The 19,999-nt window shown below is 41.1% G+C and overlaps 1 protein-coding gene and 1 long non-coding RNA gene across 6 annotated transcripts in view; one reads left to right on the top strand and one right to left on the bottom strand.

Moving 5' to 3' along the window:
- fam184b (family with sequence similarity 184 member B) overlaps positions 1 to 19,999 on the top strand; it is a 31,182-nt gene that overhangs the window by 9,019 nt on the left and 2,164 nt on the right. For 4 of the 5 annotated variants that reach the window (XM_086033403.1, XM_086033405.1, XM_086033406.1 and 1 more), the window contains exons 3-17: positions 1,662 to 2,294; positions 3,985 to 4,120; positions 6,317 to 6,465; positions 7,433 to 7,978; positions 8,699 to 8,806; positions 9,086 to 9,384; positions 10,602 to 10,746; positions 12,120 to 12,239; positions 12,507 to 12,639; positions 12,914 to 13,044; positions 13,130 to 13,245; positions 14,703 to 15,095; positions 15,164 to 15,278; positions 16,463 to 16,570; positions 18,496 to 18,851. In XM_086033403.1, coding sequence (XP_085889529.1) covers positions 1,662 to 2,294; positions 3,985 to 4,120; positions 6,317 to 6,465; positions 7,433 to 7,978; positions 8,699 to 8,806; positions 9,086 to 9,384; positions 10,602 to 10,746; positions 12,120 to 12,239; positions 12,507 to 12,639; positions 12,914 to 13,044; positions 13,130 to 13,245; positions 14,703 to 15,095; positions 15,164 to 15,278; positions 16,463 to 16,570; positions 18,496 to 18,851 — 3,488 coding nt within the window. The remainder of the gene's footprint in view (positions 1 to 1,661; positions 2,295 to 3,984; positions 4,121 to 6,316; positions 6,466 to 7,432; positions 7,979 to 8,698; positions 8,807 to 9,085; positions 9,385 to 10,601; positions 10,747 to 12,119; positions 12,240 to 12,506; positions 12,640 to 12,913; positions 13,045 to 13,129; positions 13,246 to 14,702; positions 15,096 to 15,163; positions 15,279 to 16,462; positions 16,571 to 18,495; positions 18,852 to 19,999) is intronic. The other variant, XM_086033404.1, reaches the window with a different exon arrangement.
- Positions 5,995 to 19,198, bottom strand: LOC147145994 (uncharacterized). Its single transcript, XR_015087122.1, has 4 exons — positions 18,986 to 19,198; positions 13,121 to 13,201; positions 7,403 to 7,564; positions 5,995 to 6,477 (listed from the first exon to the last, which is right to left on the bottom strand). It is a non-coding gene; the product is annotated as an uncharacterized LOC147145994 (long non-coding RNA).

Here is a 19,999-nt window from a genome sequence, read left to right as displayed (position 1 = left end):
GGATGGGGGAGAAAAAAAATCCTTCCGGTGGCTACTTTTGCAACATACACTCTCTTCAGTAGGTACAGCCTAGTAAGAGCTAATGCCTTTATCAAAAAAAATCTGACATTGGAAATAATATCAACATATGCAAGAAGAGACCCTCCGGCATCATGAAGGGATTTAATGCAGACTCGGTGAGCCCTCAACATTATAGCATGAATTAATTACTGTATGTAGTAACAACAGTGATAATACTTCATTGTTAATCCCGCTCAAGATTAATTTATTTCATACCCAAATTTGAGCCAACTCACTCGGCTTGCCTTCAAGTCAAAAAATAATCACGCATAACTTCAACCACTTTTTTTTTCGGACCGGGAACGCAAATGAATAACTACACTTTGACCTCTTAATCATTTGCGTCACTATATAAAAAAAAAAAAAAGTAAAAAGGTACATTTGATTGTTAATGGATAGCAGTAATGATTGTATTTTAATAATTAAAAATCCAATTTTAGCTAACAGCTTCTACATACTGGGGTCTTAACCATTACAGAAACGTAAACAAATATTTCAGTAATTACCAGTACTGTTAAATTTGGGCAAATGTGGCATTGATGTGATACACTGGATGATGGTCTAATTAGATTCTAACAACTTTGTTAAGAACTGCATCGGTCATGTTACATGAAAATATTTCAACAAAACAACCAGGTTACAGTAAGACTGACTGATCGATTTGATTTCTTCTTACATAACTAACAACTCGACATCAACCGGCAACCTCATTACGACCACCTGTTTAAAATTTAGTTTTTCTTCTATAGTTTTATAAGTTAACCAAACATACATAATTAGAAAGGGATTTATTTATGGTGTAGCACACTTCTACACAATTGTAAAGCAACAACCACAGTAATGAACATAGAGATGGTTCGATTAATTACCTCTGACAGTGGCAATCAAAACTAGGGGTGCGCATTTCACTTAATTTCCGTGATTTGGGAAATGATTAGCAATTAATCAACAAAAATAGTTTTAGATATAATTTTGAGTGGAAGGCTCTTGGAGTGTTATTAAAGAGGAAGTCACCCCAAACAATATGGTCGATGCAGGCCCACTAGTTGAAACACAGCATTCTGGTTAATATTGTGTTTTCGTAATATGTGCTAAACAGCAAAATCCACCCGTTTTTAGCCATCTCCGGGGGCGGCCATTTTGTCACGTCTGTTGACTGAAAATGACATCATAACTGCTCAGGGCTCAGGTAACGACCAGTCACGGCTTAGTGACAAAATGGCCGCCCCCGGAGATGGCTAAAAATGGGTGGATTTTGCTACTTAACTCATATTTCATATTAATCATATTGCCTTGTTTCAACTAGTGGGCCTGCATAGAACATATTCCCGGAAAAAAAAAAAGTTTTTGTTTGACTTCCACTTTAAGTCCTATTTCAATCCCAGTGTCTTGCTTTAACAGCACCTGCCCAAATAGTGTACCCAATATTCAAACGCTTCAAATATGATTAAACAAGGGTCAGTCCAACACAATGAACAAAAATCACAAATATCCATTTCTATTCCCTAATTCCCACTTTGTAAAGGCAGAATGTCTGCAGCTCTTGCATTATAGCTCATTAGACTGCAGCGTGTGTAACTCCTTGCCACCTGCGCCTCCAGGTACAAGCCGACTTTGAGTTCTTCCGCATGCATTCGGAGGAGAGGGAGCGAGAAACTGAAGCCGAACTGAGACGGGATTTTGAGGAGAGGCTCCAGGCTGCAGAGGAGGACCTTGGAGAGGCCAGGTCCCTGATCAGCGCTGCTCAGGAGGAAAACCTGCGATTGAGCAAACAACTACAAGACGCCGAGGAAATGATCCAAGAGCTGAGCACCAAACGCGAGCTGAGGCAGAGACCCGGAGAGGACGAGAAGAAGGAGAAGGGCGAAGATGAGGGGAAAAAGGGAGAGAAGGAGTCGGAGAGAGTGAAAGGGCTTTTGGAGGAGGTGAGCATGATGAAGGAGGAAAGGGATCAAAGAGAGGAGGAGAGAAGGCAAGCAGCGGATGCGGAAAGGGGGCAATGGGAGCAAAAGATGAACCGGCTTGAAGAGGAGAAAGAAGAAATGAGGAAGAAGATAGAGGCCGAATGGCGGGAGGAGCAGCGCAGGTGGGAGGAGAAAGAGGAGGAGGAGAAGAAAGGAATGCACAGTGCTTTAAGAGAACGGGTGAAGAGGGCCGAGGCCGAGGTGGAGGGTCATCTGGAGAGGCAGACGGAGAGCAAACGCAACACAGTCAAACTGCAGGAGCGCATTCAGGTAGAACCCCGTCACTTCTTGTTCACATACAGTCGGCGGACATAACTCGAGGTACACCTGCACCGGCTAACGGGATGCAATACGATACCAAAATGATAATGATGCTCAGCTTTGATTATTGTCAGATAGAATTTCTTGATTTTGATACTGGCAAAAAAAAGCGGAAACGGGATTATGTTTACACTGCAGCCCTCTCATCATATTGTTTGTGGCTTGGATCTCGCTGGTTCGTGCAGGTGTACCTAATGAAGAGTCTGATAGATTATGTCTCCATATCCTGTCAGTATGTAATGATGGAAAATGCCATTTTAGTTGAACAATTTCAACATGTAGGCCTATTTCATTTTTTTTATGAAATATAAAAGAGACAATGTAAGTGTGTATAAAATCAACACATTTTAACCACAGTTTGCATTCCAAACAATGCAGAACCTTTGTTCTAGAGGTGTCTAAATGAATCGATTAGTCGACAACTAATTGATTATCAAATTAATCGACAACTTTTTGATAATCGTTTAAAGCCATTGTTTAACTTCAAATTGTCCAAATCCTCTTATTTCAGCCTCCCTGATTTCTGTAGTCCTTCATGAAAGCATACTGATGAGCTTTTGCGTTTAATCCAAATAAGACATTTCGTCGCTGTCCTGTGAAAAACACTTGTCGGCAATTTTGTAACCTTTTTTAATTTTCACTTTAATGCGATTTCTGTAACGCGGAAACATGATTCAGGTAAAAATAAGAAAATGAAAAAAAAAATGGAGAAAAGTGTTTTTCACATGACAGCGACGATTTGCAAATATCTGCTTTTACTTTGGAAAACAAGGACCGAACCAGTAACTGAATCACTTTCACAAGGTGGTTCAGTACAATATCAATCCTTCTCGTGTGATATTGCTGTATTGTTGTTGTTGTTTTTTCGAATCACCGAACAACACCGAATACTAATACCAAATAAACAAAAATAGTTTTGCGATACATTTTTATGCAAAGTAAAATAGTATCCGATGAATCAATGGAACGATCGATAGATTAATGGATTTGAAAAATATTCGATAGTGACAGCCCTGCTTTGTTCCAAACACGGCCAACGGCTACCGTAATAGAGGAATCGACTGCCTTGCTATGACTGATGGGAGGCAAATTTATTTTAAAGCAAAAACAAACTACCTGACGGAAACCTTGTTAAAAGCACGGTTTTGTGCAAGTCGACAAGGCCCAATACCTTTTGCCACCTCCTAACTGTGATTCTATTTTGAACTCTGCAGTTGCACAGCCACTGTAACGGATAAAGTTCATGTTTACGTTGCAGCTCTGATATTGCCAGCTAATGACCGTTACTGGAGGTCCATGTTAGGCGGAGACGGGAGAACTTGCTTGTCTAACCACAGGCTGTGCTTGCTGAGTGCTGTTTCCACTGTCAGCTCTGTCCTAATGAGTAGTTTGCTCAAGATAGAATCGTTGCAGTTTCACCATCAAAGCTGAGCATTCAGACCCCCTGCCGAAGCTCGACACACAGCTGACATAATCCCTTGTAGCTGACCATTAAAGTCCTGCAGCTGGGCTACAAAGCTACAATTGTTTACTTGCTTTTCTGCTCTTTCGCTCTGTCCGCATTATCTTTGCCAAACATCCCTTCCTCCTCTGTGCTCAAATGTGCCCCCATGCTGGCCGCTCTTCTTCCCACTCCTAGAACCTGGAGGAAGAGCTGGAACTGGATCGGAAACGCGTGTCCGAGGCTGAGGGCACGGCGAAACGGGCAGAGGAGGAGCTCGCCGTGGCCAAAGAGAGGCTACTGCTGCAAGAAGATGAACTCCAGAGCCGAGCAGGTAGTTAATGCAGTGCTGCTCAAATAGTGGGGCGGGCCCCCCCTTGGGTGCTGCGATGTTGCGTGTGACCCTGGGGAACATGCTTTTTTACAAATGTTTACAGCTTAAACAAGGATATTTTTTTTTTTTTGAATTTCAGGCAAATTGATGCACTTAAGGTCTTTTCTTTTACCGACTAATAAACAATGTTAATGAGATTATTCTTGTAAGTTGAACTACAGTATATCTCTTTGTTTTTGTTTTTTTTCTTTATCTTAACAAGGATACGATGTTATGCAGAGGTGTACCTATAACTGTTTTATAGACAAATGCTATTGTTTATAGTTAGGGTGGGGACAAATTGTTTTCTTCTTGCTAGGGGGGCTGTAACAGAAAATAAATGAGAAGCACTGAGTTAATGAGACTTGCATCACATGCTTCATTCTACTTTACATTTTGTTCATTTGTCAGTTGTGCTTGTCCCTGTCCTTAAGAAACTTAAAAAATGTGATGTATTGACTCTGACATAAGCGCGAGGCTTAGTCCAACGCTGCGGCGCTAAGGGGGTGATGATGTTTGCAGCGGAAAGAGAAGCTTCGTTTGTCAAGCTTAAGCTTAAGGCCTTTCACTGACATCCAAGCATTCATGTCTTTAAGACATGCAGAGATGTGTCTCTCAAATTGATTGTCGGAAAGGAGAGGAGGCAGATTCGAGTTGAGCGTCATCAGCAGACGAGTGAAGCTAGGAAAGGCCATTGCATAGTTAAATATTGTTCAATATTTAAGCACCACTTAAAGCGGAAGTCAACCCAAACATATTTTTTTCAAGAATATGTTCCCAGCAGGCCCACTAGTTGAAACACGGCATTCTGATTAATTTTGCGTTTGTGGTATATACGGTAAGCTAAGCAGCAAAATTCACTCGTTTTTAGCCATCTCTGGGGGCGGCCATTTTGTCACTTCTGTCGACTGAATATGACATCACTACAGCTCACAACGACCAATCACGACCTGTTTTCTGAATCTGAGCCGTGATTGGTCGATGTGAGCAGGTGTGATGTCATTTTCAGTCGACAGAAGACAAAATGGCCGCCCCCGGAGATGGCTAAAAACGAGTGGATTAACACTTATTCCTCAAACGAAAATTTATCAGAACACTGTGTTTCAACTAGTGGGATTGCATAGAACATATTCTTAAATAAATATGTTTGGGTTGACTACGGCTTTAAGTATGGGTGTCAAATTCAAGGCTCGGGGGACAGATCCAGTTCATTATACCTTCGTATGAGCATGAACTTGATAACCAGTTAAGAATACCATTGGTGTGACCAGTGGAGGCTAAAGGTACTAACAGACCGAAAAGAAAACATGAACCGCCTAAAATAACTGTTTTGGGCAGTACAGGGCGATAGCTATTACCTTAAAAACACAAGTGATTTTTGGTGATTATTAAGTAAGCCATGGAAAATGGCTGGATAGATCTTAAAATGAACTCTTATGGGCTATTTTTGTAGTCATCATTTTATTTGTCCAAACAAATGCAGCTTTAGTTTTACCAGGGATTTAAAATAAACATGAAACTGAAGAAACAAAGGTGGTCTAATATTTTGTTGTCTTGTCGTACTGGACCAGTATATAAATTATACAAAGTGGTTTTAGTTTGTAGTTTTTTTCAGCTCTGTGTGAACAAGGACTTCTTCAACAAAAAAAATGCAAAGACACACAAACGCCTGCTTTTATTCATCTTTGTCTAAATGTGCCCCAATTGAGAGTGGGGCAAGAACTGAGCCCTGAGGAACACCTGACTTGTGGGTACACTGAGAAACATATGGAAACAGGGGTAGTAGGAATTCATTGTCGGTCCTTAAAGTACAAGCTACGCTAATGTATCCGGAATAACTAGTTACTAGACTCCAAGGTAAGGTTTACATTTTTCCAGGGGCCCAAATACTACAAGTATGTTTTGTCAAGTGTACAAAAGCATTGATTTTAAAAGTAGCACCTCAATCAAAAATGGTTGTACCTCGACAAAAATAAGCTGCATGTTTTTAAACACAGTGTAAAGGTTCTGAATGAAGGCTGAACTCATTCACTGCTTTTGACATTTATTTTCATAAACTGGAAGCTAACCAAACTAATCATTGTCTAACCAGTGACTTCTACTCATTGTCCTGCAATGGCATTTGTCGGTGATGTGTGTAATCTGTGTGGGCTTTAGAAGAGCTGCTGAATGTGGGCTGCAAGGTGTGTGTGTGCGCTGACGTGGAGGACCTGAAGAGCCAGCTGAGCCGTCTGCAGAGCAGGAACAGAGAGTTAGAGCTCCAGACCAGTGGCAGGAATAACGACCACGCACGCCAGATCCGCCAGGTAACACGCATCCTGTGGAATGTCTGTCCATTCATTTTCGGGAGCACTTAAATAGGGTAGGTTGAGCCTATCCCAACTGGCTGAGAGGTTGCGTACATCCGATACTGGTTACGTTTGTGGAATATGAATATGAGTTAAGCAGTAAAATCCACCCCTTTTTAGCCATCTCAGGGGGCGGCCATTTTGTCACTTCTGTCGACTGAAAATGACATCACAGATGCTCAAGGGCTCAGGTTACGACCAATCACGGCTCAGCTTCAGAAAACAGGTCAGTCATGATTGGTCGTTACCTGAGCCCTGAGCAGTTGTGATGTCATTTTCAGTGGACAGAAGTAACAAAATGGCCGCCCCCAGAGATGGCTAAAAACAGGTGGATTAACTCTTACTCCAAAAACGCAATATTTATCAGAATGCTTTGTTTCAACAAGTGGGCTTGCATAGAACATATTCTTGAAAAAAAATATGTTTGGACTAACTTTCACTTTAAATAAGTATTGCATTTTCATTTCTTAAAACCTTCATGTGGAATTCATTGTAAGAACATTTGAAGCAACCAGGAAATCTCCCAAAGGTTTGACTGGGGCGATTGCTGACTCTAATATACAGTCTTAATATCTAATGGAAAGTGAGATAAAGTTTTATTCATCTTGTTCACATTGTTCTACATCTAAGACGACAAAAGCACAAACAATACAATTTGATGACATCCGAGACACATATGCATCAATGTGAACACGTTAAACGGAATTTTTAAAAAACGGAAGGTTTAATTTACATTGTAGCTTCTGGCTACCTCCACAAAGCAAACTTAATTCAAAGTGGATAGGATTCAATAACTACAAAACATAGTCGATTTTTGTGTGTTTTAAATTGAACAACCGAGTGCGGGTTTTCATCGAAATGTAATGGAAACGTCAATGGACGGAAACTGCCGTACCTAATGAAGTGTCTGGTTGGTGTACTTCAGCACGCGGAGGCCCTGTCCAGTCTGCGTTCCGAGATGGTGCGGGCTCAGACAGAAGAGCTGCGGCGCATCCAAAAACACGCAGATGAAGAGCGGGACAAACTGCAGAGGGAGATGGACAAGGAGCGGGAGAACCTACAGAGGGAAAGAGAGCAAGAAAAGAGCCATTTGGAAAAGGAGCGAAACCGACTGCGGCGAGAGCGAGACGAGGAGAAGGAGGCGCTGCGGAAGGAGGCCGAGGGAGTCAGAGAACATGTGCGGAGGGAAAAGGAGGAGGAGGTGGAGCGTCTCCGCAAGGAGCTGGACGTGGAGAGGGTCCGCGTCCGCGCCCAGTTGGACAAGCGCTTCGAGCAGGTGGAGGCGCAGAGAGCCGTTCTGCAGCAGAAGCTGGAGGAGGAGAAGAAGCGGCTGGTGGAGAAGGCGGAGGAAGACAGGAGGAGGCTAAAGGAGCAGGTGCGGAAGGCCATTGAGGAGGTGATGCGGAGACATGCGGCTGAACTACACGGCGTCCAAGAAGCTCTGAGCTCGGAGAAGAAGACCAACCAAGAGGTCCGACTCCTGCTCAACACTTTCTATTTATCACAATAGATCTGATTTACAAAAGGTTTGCGCAATGTGACTGATCAAATCTGAGAAGACTCGAGAATGGAACTTTTCAAATGTCAGAAACGAATATGATTGAAAAATTTGTACTTTGCTATGCAATTTTAGAGCTTCTGAAAAAAAAATTTAAGTTCAATCGATTTGTTTTAGTCTCAAACTGTTGATATCTTAAAACCCTTTTTGAACTGTACAGGTAATGTTTTAGGTAACATTTTAACTAGGGATGGAATACCTTATTTTAAGGTATCGGGTAATTTTAGAGGGTGCTAATACCAGGCACCGATACTTGACAGAATAGTTCATCCTTGGCAGTAGTTGGCGCTATACTGCGGCATCATCTGCATCAGAAAGAAAGGTCTTTGTTCACAAGTTTTTGTGATTGTGTTAAATGAAATTGTATGTATTTACAGTACTAGCAGTGTCAGTACTCTGTATCAGTGAATACTCATACTAGTATCGGTCAGTATTATAGTAATTATTATTAATACAACAATAATAATAATAGTAATTATATATATATATATATATATATATAAATTTTGGACACGTAACAAAATGTATGAAAAGTAAAAAACGAATTAACACAACTGCCACAATGTTTTAGATATTTACATTTATATTTTTATAACATTTAACAAATATCGTTTTATCGGATGTTGTTTCAAGGTATGTGCACATCTAGAGGAGGAGAGGAGGCGGAATGGGGAGCTTCATGACAGGCTGGAGAGGGAGAGACAAGAATTTGAGATTAAACTTAAAGATGCAGACAATGAGGTAAAGTGCACACTGTTTGTTTTGAACTTCTACTATCACAGTGGAACCGCGAAAGTCGCCCCTGAAGTTTCACAATTCGGCATTAGAGAAACATATTGGGGCATACACCCGTGAAGTCACATCAATTCTCATTGCAAAATAAGGTTTCATGATGGAGGACAGATTTACTCTATTTCCATTATCGCTTTGAAACGTAGCACCAGCGATAAACGGGGTTCACCCTATTAGCAGAGTGACAATAAAGGGACTGACTCCTCAAGCAGATTTATGTGTGTTCAGATCTTTCGTTTGAAGACAGCCATGCATCATCAAGAAGAGAAGGACAAAGTAGCGCCAGGGACATCGCCCCCGTGCGGACCACAGTGCTCCCGCCTGCAGGAGGACCTGCTGCAGACCCAAAGCCGCCTGACTCGGATGCAGGACGAGGCGGCGAAGCAGCGGGAAAGACAGCAGAGAGACATCGCTTCCCTCAAGGCGGACAAACACCGGCTAGAGGAGAAAGTTTTGGAACAGAGTCGGCTGAATACGGAGAGGAACCTTTTAGAACAGAGCCAACGCAACACTGAGGAACGTATCAGGTAGCACAACAAAAAAAAAAAAGCCTGCTTTGGCTGCCATAATTGTCATCATAGTTGAAATAGAGTACAGAATGTATAATGAAACCATAAATGCAACAAAAGAGTATTCATATATTAAAAAAATAGGGATGTCACAATATCGGCAATATCGCAATATTAAAATTGCCTCAATATATCGTAGTCGTCATGTTGCGATATTGATAGCAGCAAATCTGTTTAAAAGCCCACGTTGTTTTCCATTTGTGCAGCTCCAGCACCCTCTGGTGGTTAGTTTATTAGTGCAGTTTAATTTGATGCAATTTTTTTGCCACCTATAATGGATGGATGGATGTTTAAGACCCAGGCTAATCGGCAGATAAACGGAGACATAACACATTTGAGTTCCTTCACAAATTGACCCGATTCACAATGTGTGCGTGCATTAGCAAGTAAGTGCCTCGATATTAGGTGTTCGGTCATTGTAGGTCATCTTTGTGAATGCTGTTATGTAAAAAAAAAAAAAAAAAAGAATATTGTGATGGGTTTTTAAAAAAAATTTTTTTTAACAAAATATCGTGAGCTTTTATACACTATCGTGAGCTTTTAATATATCGCCAACCTCCCCACAATATCGTGATAATTATCATATCGTGAGGTTCAGATCGTGATATTATCTTACTGTGACATGTGGATATCGTAACATCCTTAAAAAAAAGTATCATCAATGTCTCAATGTCTCCTTTTGATAGCTCTTTTATTCGATTCTGACTCTGATTATTGCATGAAGCCCAATAAAACAATGGGATTCTAAAGTATTGAAGCAAAGGAAGCAAATAAATTACACATTCTCATTAGGTTCTTACTGTAAACTGTTTCATTTAACTGTACAGGCAATGTCTTAGGTATCATTTTAACATTCTTCAGTTTTCTATAAGAATAAAGAGGTTATCTACTGTATAATGCTATCAATGCTTATTCTCATTTGGGTTATCTGTAGTCCATCCCAGCTGATTTGAGAAGCTTATTACTAGACTTAGCACGGATCTGATCGGCAGATATTTTGTATTTTATGCAAAATCTGTGATCGGTTGTAATTTGGTAGGGACGTTGTCTGCCGCCATCGTCCAAACAGTAATCCAAAATTCCTCAGAATATACAGGTTTTTTTTTCGATTTTTGTTCCAATATTCTGAAATAATTGACGTGTCTTTTTGCGGGGGGGGGTGTCGGGTCCCGCAGGGCCGAGTGTGAGGATCGCCTCAGGGCAGAGTTCCGGATCGAGATGAATGCTGCCGTCGCCGAGAGCGAGCAGAGGTGGCAAAACCAGGAGCAAGACTTGCACACCCAGATCGCCGAGCTGCAGAATCAGCTGGATGAGCTGCAGGTGAGCCGACTTTATTGTCCCCAAACACCACGGCGGCTACTGTGCTTTTTACCGCTGGCCTCATTCAGAGCGGATATTGAGCGTGCAAAAAAAAAAAAAAACAGCCAGATGTCCGCTAACGCTGACTCCAATTGGGCTTTGAGTCTTGCTCACTTCACTTTTGCTGCACACAAGCCACCAGAAGTGTTAACGATCCACATAAAGCACCTGTGCAACGTTTAAGGGACCTAACTACTGAATTAACGCTGTTGCTTTTATTTGGAGCTTCACCTGATTGGTCAGTTTGCTGATTACTTTCTGCCTCGCAGTCCAGAGGTTCTGGGTTTGAATCTCAGCTCATGCCCTCCTGTATGGAGTTTGCATGTTGTCCCTGAGCTTCTTCCACATTCTCAAAACATGCTTGTGAAGTTAATTGAAGACTCGAAATTGTCCAATGGTGTGAATGGTTGTCTGTGTGACTGGAGGGCCACCTGTCCAGGGTGTTCCCTGCCTGTTGCCCAAAGTGGGCTGGTATATAAGGTCCAGCTGGTCCGCCACCGTAATGAGGACAAGCGCCATAAGAAAAAAAAAAAAAATGATGGATGGATATTCCAAATTAATTATTTTCTTTAAAAAAAAAATTCAAATTTAAAGGTTTGACGAAATATATGGAATATATGTAAGTGTAAGAGTGTCTAAAAATTTTACATTTTGTTGATTTGACAAGGGTGTTAAAAATGAATAAATATCAAATTTGTTCTTACTAAATTCAACTTTGTGAGACAATAAATTTTGTGTTGGCATGTTGTGGCCAATGATTTTCTTTGCTGATGAATTTTGTTTGTGTTGGCGTGTTGTGTATATATATATATATATATATATATATATATATATGTATATATATATATATATATATATATATATAGTGATTATGTCATTGCATACATAGAACATTATATATATAGTGATTATGTCATTGCATACATAGAACATTATATATATATATATATATATATATACATATATATATATATAGTGATTATGTCATTGCATACATAGAACATTATATATATATATATATATATATATATAATGTTATATATATATATATAATGTTATATATATATATATATATATATATATATATATATATATATATATATATATATATAATGTTCTATGTATGCAATGACATAATCACTCAATGGGAACATCATTTAGCAACTTATAACAACAAATAAACCCGCCCTTAGCAACCTCTTGTATTTGTTGGCAACACTGAAAATAAGAGACCAACTGCATATTTTCTACTATTTCTAATTTCCAGTAGATGTCAAGGCCTCATGTCTCATTACTTTTATCCACTTTTTTTTTTTTTTTTTTTGCCAACACAGACAGAGGCAAAGAAGGAGGGACCTGAAGACGATACCCACGGCAACCTTGAGCTCGACAAGCTCAGAAAGGAGGTCCTGGAGACCAAGGAGATTAACAAAAAGCTGAGGGAGCTGCTGCAGGTACTTGCACAACCTCATTTCAATACACACTTGGAAGCATCTGCCAGTGTTTTGCCACTTTTTCAATTAAGGGCAGTGGCATTTTACAAAAAAAAAAAATCTCATGCCACACCAAACCAAACAGTGAACGCCAGCTATTCGCGGGCGATGGGTAGCGAGCCCCGTGGCGAATAACTGCTAGTAATATTTCCATTAAATGAATAAATAACCGTTTAGACAAATGAAGTGGCTCGCATCGGCCGTGAAAAAGCTTCTGGTGTGTTGGAGGAACCGCAGAGCCAGTGCTTCGCTGAGGAAAGGCACAGTCACGCCGCGCAGCTGCAAGCGTTGGAGAGGCAAGCCAAAGAAGACGTGCTGTCTGAGAGGAACCGACTACAGACCATGCACCACCTGGAGTTAGGTAACGCGTGCACATTCGCGCATGGATTGCGCATTGACACATGAGCACCGGCTAGCGAGGCCCTCGGATGAATGGACAAACAAGCACGTGCGCGCGCATAGGCACGCAGTGATTTGAGATGATGTGTTCAACGGCGAGGTTCTTATTGCCATGGATACATTTCACCATGGCAACAAGCAGAAGGCTACCTGTGACAATGGGCTGAGTGGATGTTGTTTCTCTTTTCTTGCGCTTGTGTGTGCGTATGTGTGTGCGCGCGGGCGCGTGATGTCAGATAAGCAGCGTGCAGAGTTGACCCAGCAGCACACAGAATGGAGCAGACAGATGACCCAGAGACACATGCAGCAGATTGAAGACCTTCAGGCCCAACTGCAAGCGCACACGCAGATGATGGCACTGCAGCAGGTAACACACACTCCTAGTGTTCAATTCCCGCCGTGTCTGTTGACCTAAATATGCCATTGTGTGCATGGGTGTGTACCTTTTTTAGGACCTGAAGCAGCAGAACCAGAACCAGGTGTTTGAGCGGCAGCTGGATGAGAGTCGCTGCGCCATGCTGGAGCTGCAGCGAGAGAATGCCACACTCAAGAAGCAATTACAGGAGAAGTAAGTGGAAATATATTGGGAAAGGAAAACAATTTCATTGAATTGTGGATTTGGAGGAAGCGCTGTGGTGAGTTTGTGCGGAGTTTGTATGTACTCTGACTTTCTCCCACATTCTTCAAAACATCATTGTAGATGCAAAATGATGAAAGTGAGCATGACTGGTTGTTTGTCTGTGTGTACCGGTCCAAGGTGTACCCCCGCCTTGCGCCCAATCTCAGGTGGGATTATTGTATTATTGGTTAATTCAAGGCTTTAAATTGCTCATATGTATGAATGGGATCTTATTGTGTTTGACTGGCGACAATTTAAGCCATGTAACTTGAGTCTTGTGTAAGTCACTAGAAAATCCTTAATGAAGGCAGGCACTACAGAAAATGGATGGGTGCAAATATACTGCCCTGCTATGATGCTCAATAAGTTAAAGACGTTTTAGAAAGACCTCTTAGTAAAACAGAACATCTGAAGCAAAGATCTTTTCATTTATTTTCTACTTTAGCGCAGACCCGCGTCCCCATGGGCGGGACATAGGGCGCCGTGCACCCACTACCCCAACTTGAGTCACGGATTTGTAAAAACTAACAAACATTTTTAAAAATGTATTTTTAATTTTATCAACAACCTATCACAGCTGTAAAATTTGAAGCATGTGTACTTGTGTATGATGGCAATACATGTCCTTTTGTTGACCACTCTATATGGTCATATTTGCTATTGGGCTGAACGATTTATCGTTAGCATAGTTTACTATCGTAGTTACCTAGATAAGAACATTCAAATTGAACGATATATTGTATGATTTCCAAGCTCGAAACTGCGTGTAAAAATCCTTTTTTAAAGATGGTCCTTGAATGCATCGCTAATGCTAGCCAATCACAAACCCCATTTCATGCTAGCTAAACATCCGAGGGCTGGAGCGACGAGTGAAACACGCCCGGGAAAACGGAAAGTTAAGAGTGCCGAACACATTCGATGGATTTAGTGGCTAAAAAATAAGTCATCCATCATTATTTGATAGTATTTGTGATAGTGAAGTGTTGTTGGATGTCGAGCTCACCAGCACAACAATGTTATGTTGCACCACGTGACTAAACGACAACAATGTTTTCAGTGCATGGAGCAACATTGCAAATTGTGAAAGGTCCTCTCTGGAGCCAGAAATGATAAGTAAGCCAGTATTTCTCTCAAAGAACCTGTAAAACTGTTACACTTGAGCCACGCACGCACACACGCAATTGTTTGTTGGGTAATAATATTTCTTTAATTTATTCACATGTATAAATAATAATAATATAATTCAACCGCCTAACATAAATATCAGGGGATGGGTCTGCTGTAGCCTTATATTGTACTTTGTTCGATTATACAAGTCTATCAAATAGACATGCATTATTGTCCTATTTGAAGTGACACCATGAGCCTCATTTTAATGCAGAATGAATTTGCATGGGTATTTCCAGCCATCTCTCTCCTCACAGGTCCATCCAGGTGAACCCCAAAATCGAAGCGAAAGAAGAGGAGAGCACAGCTTCGCAAAAGTCCCGAGATGTCCATCTGGAAGACGAAGCACAACGCTTGAAGGAGGAGGTGGAGAAACTGAGGGTGGAAATGGAGAAGCTGGAAGAGTCACACAAACTGTGGGAGGAGAGGAAGGAAGACGAGGAGGAGGAGGAGGAGGAGGAGGAGGAAGGGGAGCAGGAGAAAAAGAAGAACCCTGAGGAGGGGGACGAGAGGAGGAGAAAAGAGCTGGACGAGATCAGGAAGGAGCACAAGAGGGAGATTCAGAATCTGGTGTCCGAATACAGCAGCGCTCAGATGCAGCTGCAGGCTCGCATCGTCGCCCTGGAGAATGAGTAAGTGCCGCACGTGTGACGTGTACATGACAACATGATGATAGCTTATGTGGCTACGGTTGCTCCAGGTTGCGTGAGCGGGAGGAGCGATGCAGGAGGAGAGAACCACGATGCGACGACCTCCAGTTGGGGAAACTTCAGGAGAGACTGACGGAACGAGACCAGCTCATTAAACGATTAGTGGTACAACAACGCACACACATGTCCCTAGTAGAGATTGTAACAGCAAAATGTGATAAATTCCTTGATTAGCATTACTCCATTGACTCATTTCCGAACAATCAAGAGCAGGGACAGGCAACTTAAATGCTAGGGGGGGGGGCCACAATTTTTCATCAGTGCTACACTTGCTAATCAGATGTGTGGCAAAAATGTTATTTTAAACACGGACAAAATAAGTGCATACGCGCAAAATATGTGCTCTTAATATATTTCATTTTGATCGTACATTTTTCAATGCACGTATAGATGTATGGTAACCCAACAAAAAACAAACAACAAAAACAACAAAATAACCACATACTGTACTTTTTTTTCCAGTTCTAAGATCTCTCTTGCATACAAATTACTGTTCAAGGATAGCACAAAATGGTTGAATAAGAAACCTATATTAAGTGCAAGAACTAAATTAAAATTTTACATTTTTTCACAAAAATCAACTCACCCAAAATGTTAATATTATATAGGTACGATGTGTGTCCTGCATATCATGCCAAATCCTCAAAAAAAAAAAAAAAACATGCCTCATGTTGTACTATGGGGGAATATAAGACCCAGTGTAAGTGAAAGACATCTAGTGGTGATTGGTGATATTACAACTTAAAACTGCAGTTGACCCCTGCATATTCACTGTTCGGTACGCGCAGATGTGCATGTTTTCAATATTTTTTTCATATTCTGGATTTTCCTGTTTTTCCCTGTATTTCTTTTTCCCCATTTACCCCTTGTTTCCGTGGAAACCGTATATGGAATGGTTACCTGCGTTTTTGAAAGACTTTTTGTTTGAAAAAAAAATAATTGTAAAATCATTTTTTCAGAGTGTGTTGGCTGCCAGTTGCCCATCCCTGCCCTTGAGGTTTTGTGCGTGTATTTTTGGCGACATCCTGCCAAGTAGACAACCAACCCCAAAAAGGACGTACTCCTGGATTTTTATTTTATTTTTTTACATTCTGCCTCTCACGCTTGATGTGTACCTATGACATAAATTCCAAACCTCTCTCGATTTTTTTAAACGGGTGAACTTGCAAATGTTTAAGTTGCCCATTACTGCTCCATCTGCTATAAGGCAAGCAAGCAAACAAATCAGACTTGCAGACAGCACCAACTGTGAACGAGTTCCTTCTTCACCATCCTTCCCTCCCCTCCAGGAAGAACGGCATCAGCTGCAGCTACACCCCCCTGTTGTCGGGGACAACAGCGGCCTCAGGCTCCGTGAGAACAAGCCCCGCCCTGGGAGCACCACGCCAACCATGAGGGTGAGTGTGTGTGTGTGCGTGTCCAACACATAATGAGTTCACGAAAATGTACTCCTTCCTGCCAGAAGGGAATGTTGGACTCAAGCCAAGTTTTGTTTCTGGTGCACAGGCGGTAAGGTGTCCAATCTGGATCCCTGTGAGTGTGTGGAAATGTTCATTTGGAAATACGCATTAATGTGATTAATGTAGTGCTGTTCAAATGGCAAACTGTTCCTAGTAAACATGTTTAATGACTTGAAAAACATTTAATAGTTGGGCTCTTGATGTGAGGCTGCAAGTGAATGGGAATTTATTCCCCAGCATTCACTTTGCTTTCCGAATAAGCCGCGGGATACGCGCAGGTCGATACAGGGCAGTGGATCTTGAAATAACATTCCCGAAGGAAAAGCTGCTTCTGTTTGACATGTCATTCACTGACCTGCGCTTTCAGGTGACATTGAAATCAGACATTGTTAATATAATAAGAAAGACAATAATGGACACTTTCAAATCAAATGAAACCTATTTTCCTGAGCAATTGTGATGTCATTTTTAGTGGAAAGCAAGTGGCAAAATGGCCGTCTCCGGAGATGGATAAATAGGAGTGGATTTTGCTTCTCCATTGATATTCCACAAACGGGAATGCCGTGTTTAGACTACTGGATAGACTACATATTATTGTAAAGAAAAAATTGGACTTGACTTCATCCTTAATAACGACTGGTCAGCAGCAAATATTAATCAGAGATGGTTTTATGTGTCCCTACTTCCAAAACATATTTTTGACGCTGATTTAAAAATGTCTTTACTTTTTTCTAGCATATCAGATTTTTGAGATTTTTTTTGATTCATTTTTTTGTTTTAAAGCTTGCATAATACAGATTTTACCATTCGTTGTACATTTCCGAAAAAAATACCACCTGTTGCTGAACCTAACCCTAAATTCATAAATACATTACTATATCGTCGCTGTCCTGTGAAAAACACTTATGTCCATTTCATTCAATGTTCAATGTATTTTTACGTGAATGGTGTTTCAGACATCGCATTAATGTGAAAATTGAATTTTTTTTCCCAAAATTGGACATAGGTGTTTTTCACCGGACAGCGACGATAGTTATATTTTTGTAATTTTATTTTATTATGAAAATTTGATGTGTTAGAGAAACAAGGGCAGAATCGGAACCAGCACCAAAAACAATCATCTTGAAAAGTTTACCTGCCTCCGTGATTCAAAAGATTTACTAGTAAAAATGTGTTGACCAGTGTACTCCTATCCATTCATTTTCTATCGAGCTTGTCCTCAGTACGTTCATGGGTGATTCCAACACTACAGTATTGTACTGTATATGAAAATACAGTGATACTGCCGACTAGGGATAGACCGATTATAGGCCGGGCCGATTATCGGCGCAGATATTCAGTATTTTCACAAATATCAGTATCTGCCTTTTTTAAAAAAATCTGATGGCCGACAATAAATCAATTTAAAACAGTGTTAACTTCAAGTAAGTATTTATTTAAATATTCAGCTAACTTTATAAGAGATTCTACTGACACAGGGAACACTACGCACCTTTTGTTTTTATTTGAAGTCAATACAATACAATATCTCTTTTTGTTAGAATTTTACAACAAAGATGGCCACATTGGCAAAAATTTACAATGATTTAAAAAAAAATAATTTTTTAACGTTATGCAAATTTGAAAAATTGGTCAATACACATATGGCCAAAGACGATTAAACAAAGTTCAGTGTTTTTTAAAAAAAATAATTTGACACCAATATTTTCCTGTTTAGTGAAAATGAATATCGGCCTCTAATATCGGTCATCGGCCTGCTTGACTACTAATAATCGGTCTTGAAAAAAAAAATATCGGTCTATCTCTACTGTGTGCGTATCCAATTTGAACTGAGTCTTCATTTCATTTGTTTGTGTGCGCAGAGGAAGCACGTGGAGTCGTCCCCCCGTGGAAGCAGCATCTCCTGCTCCGGCGCTTACGACCGCCTCCCCCCCTACTCATCCTCGTCCTTCTCCTCCACGCTGCCCCACCAGTCCACCTCCCACCCTCACGCATCCCCCCACTACTCCACCTCGTCCCTTCCACACAAGCACACCTCCCTCAGCCAACATTCCCCCCCGCCTCTGCCTCGCTCGCCCCGATCCCGAACCTCCTGCATCCCCCCCACGCCGGCGCCCACCGCGCCGCTGCCCGTCTGCCCCTCGCCGCAGACGGGCATTCGCTATGTGTCGCCCTCCTGCCAGGAGCCGTACGCGTACCTGCAGGCGCAGTCAATCAGGTGGGATTTTCAAAAGGTTTAAAAATATTGTTGCGTGAAGTCATCTGACAGCATCAGCGACTTTTCTCCTGCCGCGTCATTTCCCAATATAACATTTGCAATTGTGCTATTAAACTGCATTATTTATAACCTACCTTTCTAACAGACGCCTTTGTTCCGGACCTTTATGTGGTGACAGTGACTCATTGTAGTTGGTTCACTTTGGAAAAAATAGCAGCCCTGTATTCTTCTGTGCTAAATAAAAACACTAGAGGATGCAAAAATAGGTCAAACATTTACTTGAGTGGATACGGAACGCAATAACGTGTACCTTTGATCACTTAAACAGCCGAGTAGGGTACTATCATACAAAAAGTAATACACTGGAAGTAAGTAGGAGGGGCTTAAATGTACACGTTTTTATACTGTTGTATTTATGAATACAACGAATGTGTGACGCGAGGATCGGGATTTGGACCCATACGCACACATGACACGGAAGATGAAGAGTAAAAAGTCTTTATCAACAAAAATACAAAGTCACAACAGAGATCAGGACTGGAAGAGAGTTTGCGTCCTCACTCAAAAAAGGTTTGACGTACTGAGTCGTACGTGTGACTGAGTAACTCAAAACTTTTAAACTCCAAGACTTCAGGCCTATATGACATCATACAGGACAAAGCATAAAAGGACAGCAACTGATACGTCAATTAACAACCACTCATAACAGAACGTTGACTTAAAACTAATTATCTTGTGCGACCAGTACCTTTGAAGATTTTTTAAATATGTAATTACTATTCTTGAATATTTTTTATCGGTGACAATGAAAATGAGTGGGAAGAATATTTTCTTTGCAAGTCAATTTACAACCTGTGCCCCTAAACTGTCTATTTGCGCCCCTAAAATTTCAGGTTAGGGCCCACAGCGCTCCTAGTAAAAAAAATAAAAAGTTTAGTCTGGAGCCCTGCGCTCAGTGCACTGCCTTGCTTACAGATAGGTATTGCCCTAATAAAGTGGCATCTATGGATGTTAAGAAGACACCATGGCCATAAAAAAATAATTCCACTTAATGACGTTATGAAAAAGTCCACATAATACAGTATTTTACTTGACCCTTTTTTGCCAGTCCGTCCTCCGTCCGCGACCTGCTTAGGCTTCCGTCCTCA

This window comes from Filicampus tigris, chromosome 6, assembly GCF_054856515.1.
Source record: "Filicampus tigris isolate MCC_2025a chromosome 6, RoL_Ftig_1.0, whole genome shotgun sequence".
In the NCBI taxonomy this organism is placed as follows: Eukaryota; Metazoa; Chordata; class Actinopteri; order Syngnathiformes; family Syngnathidae; genus Filicampus; species Filicampus tigris.
This window is presented reverse-complemented; position numbering and strand designations above follow the sequence as displayed.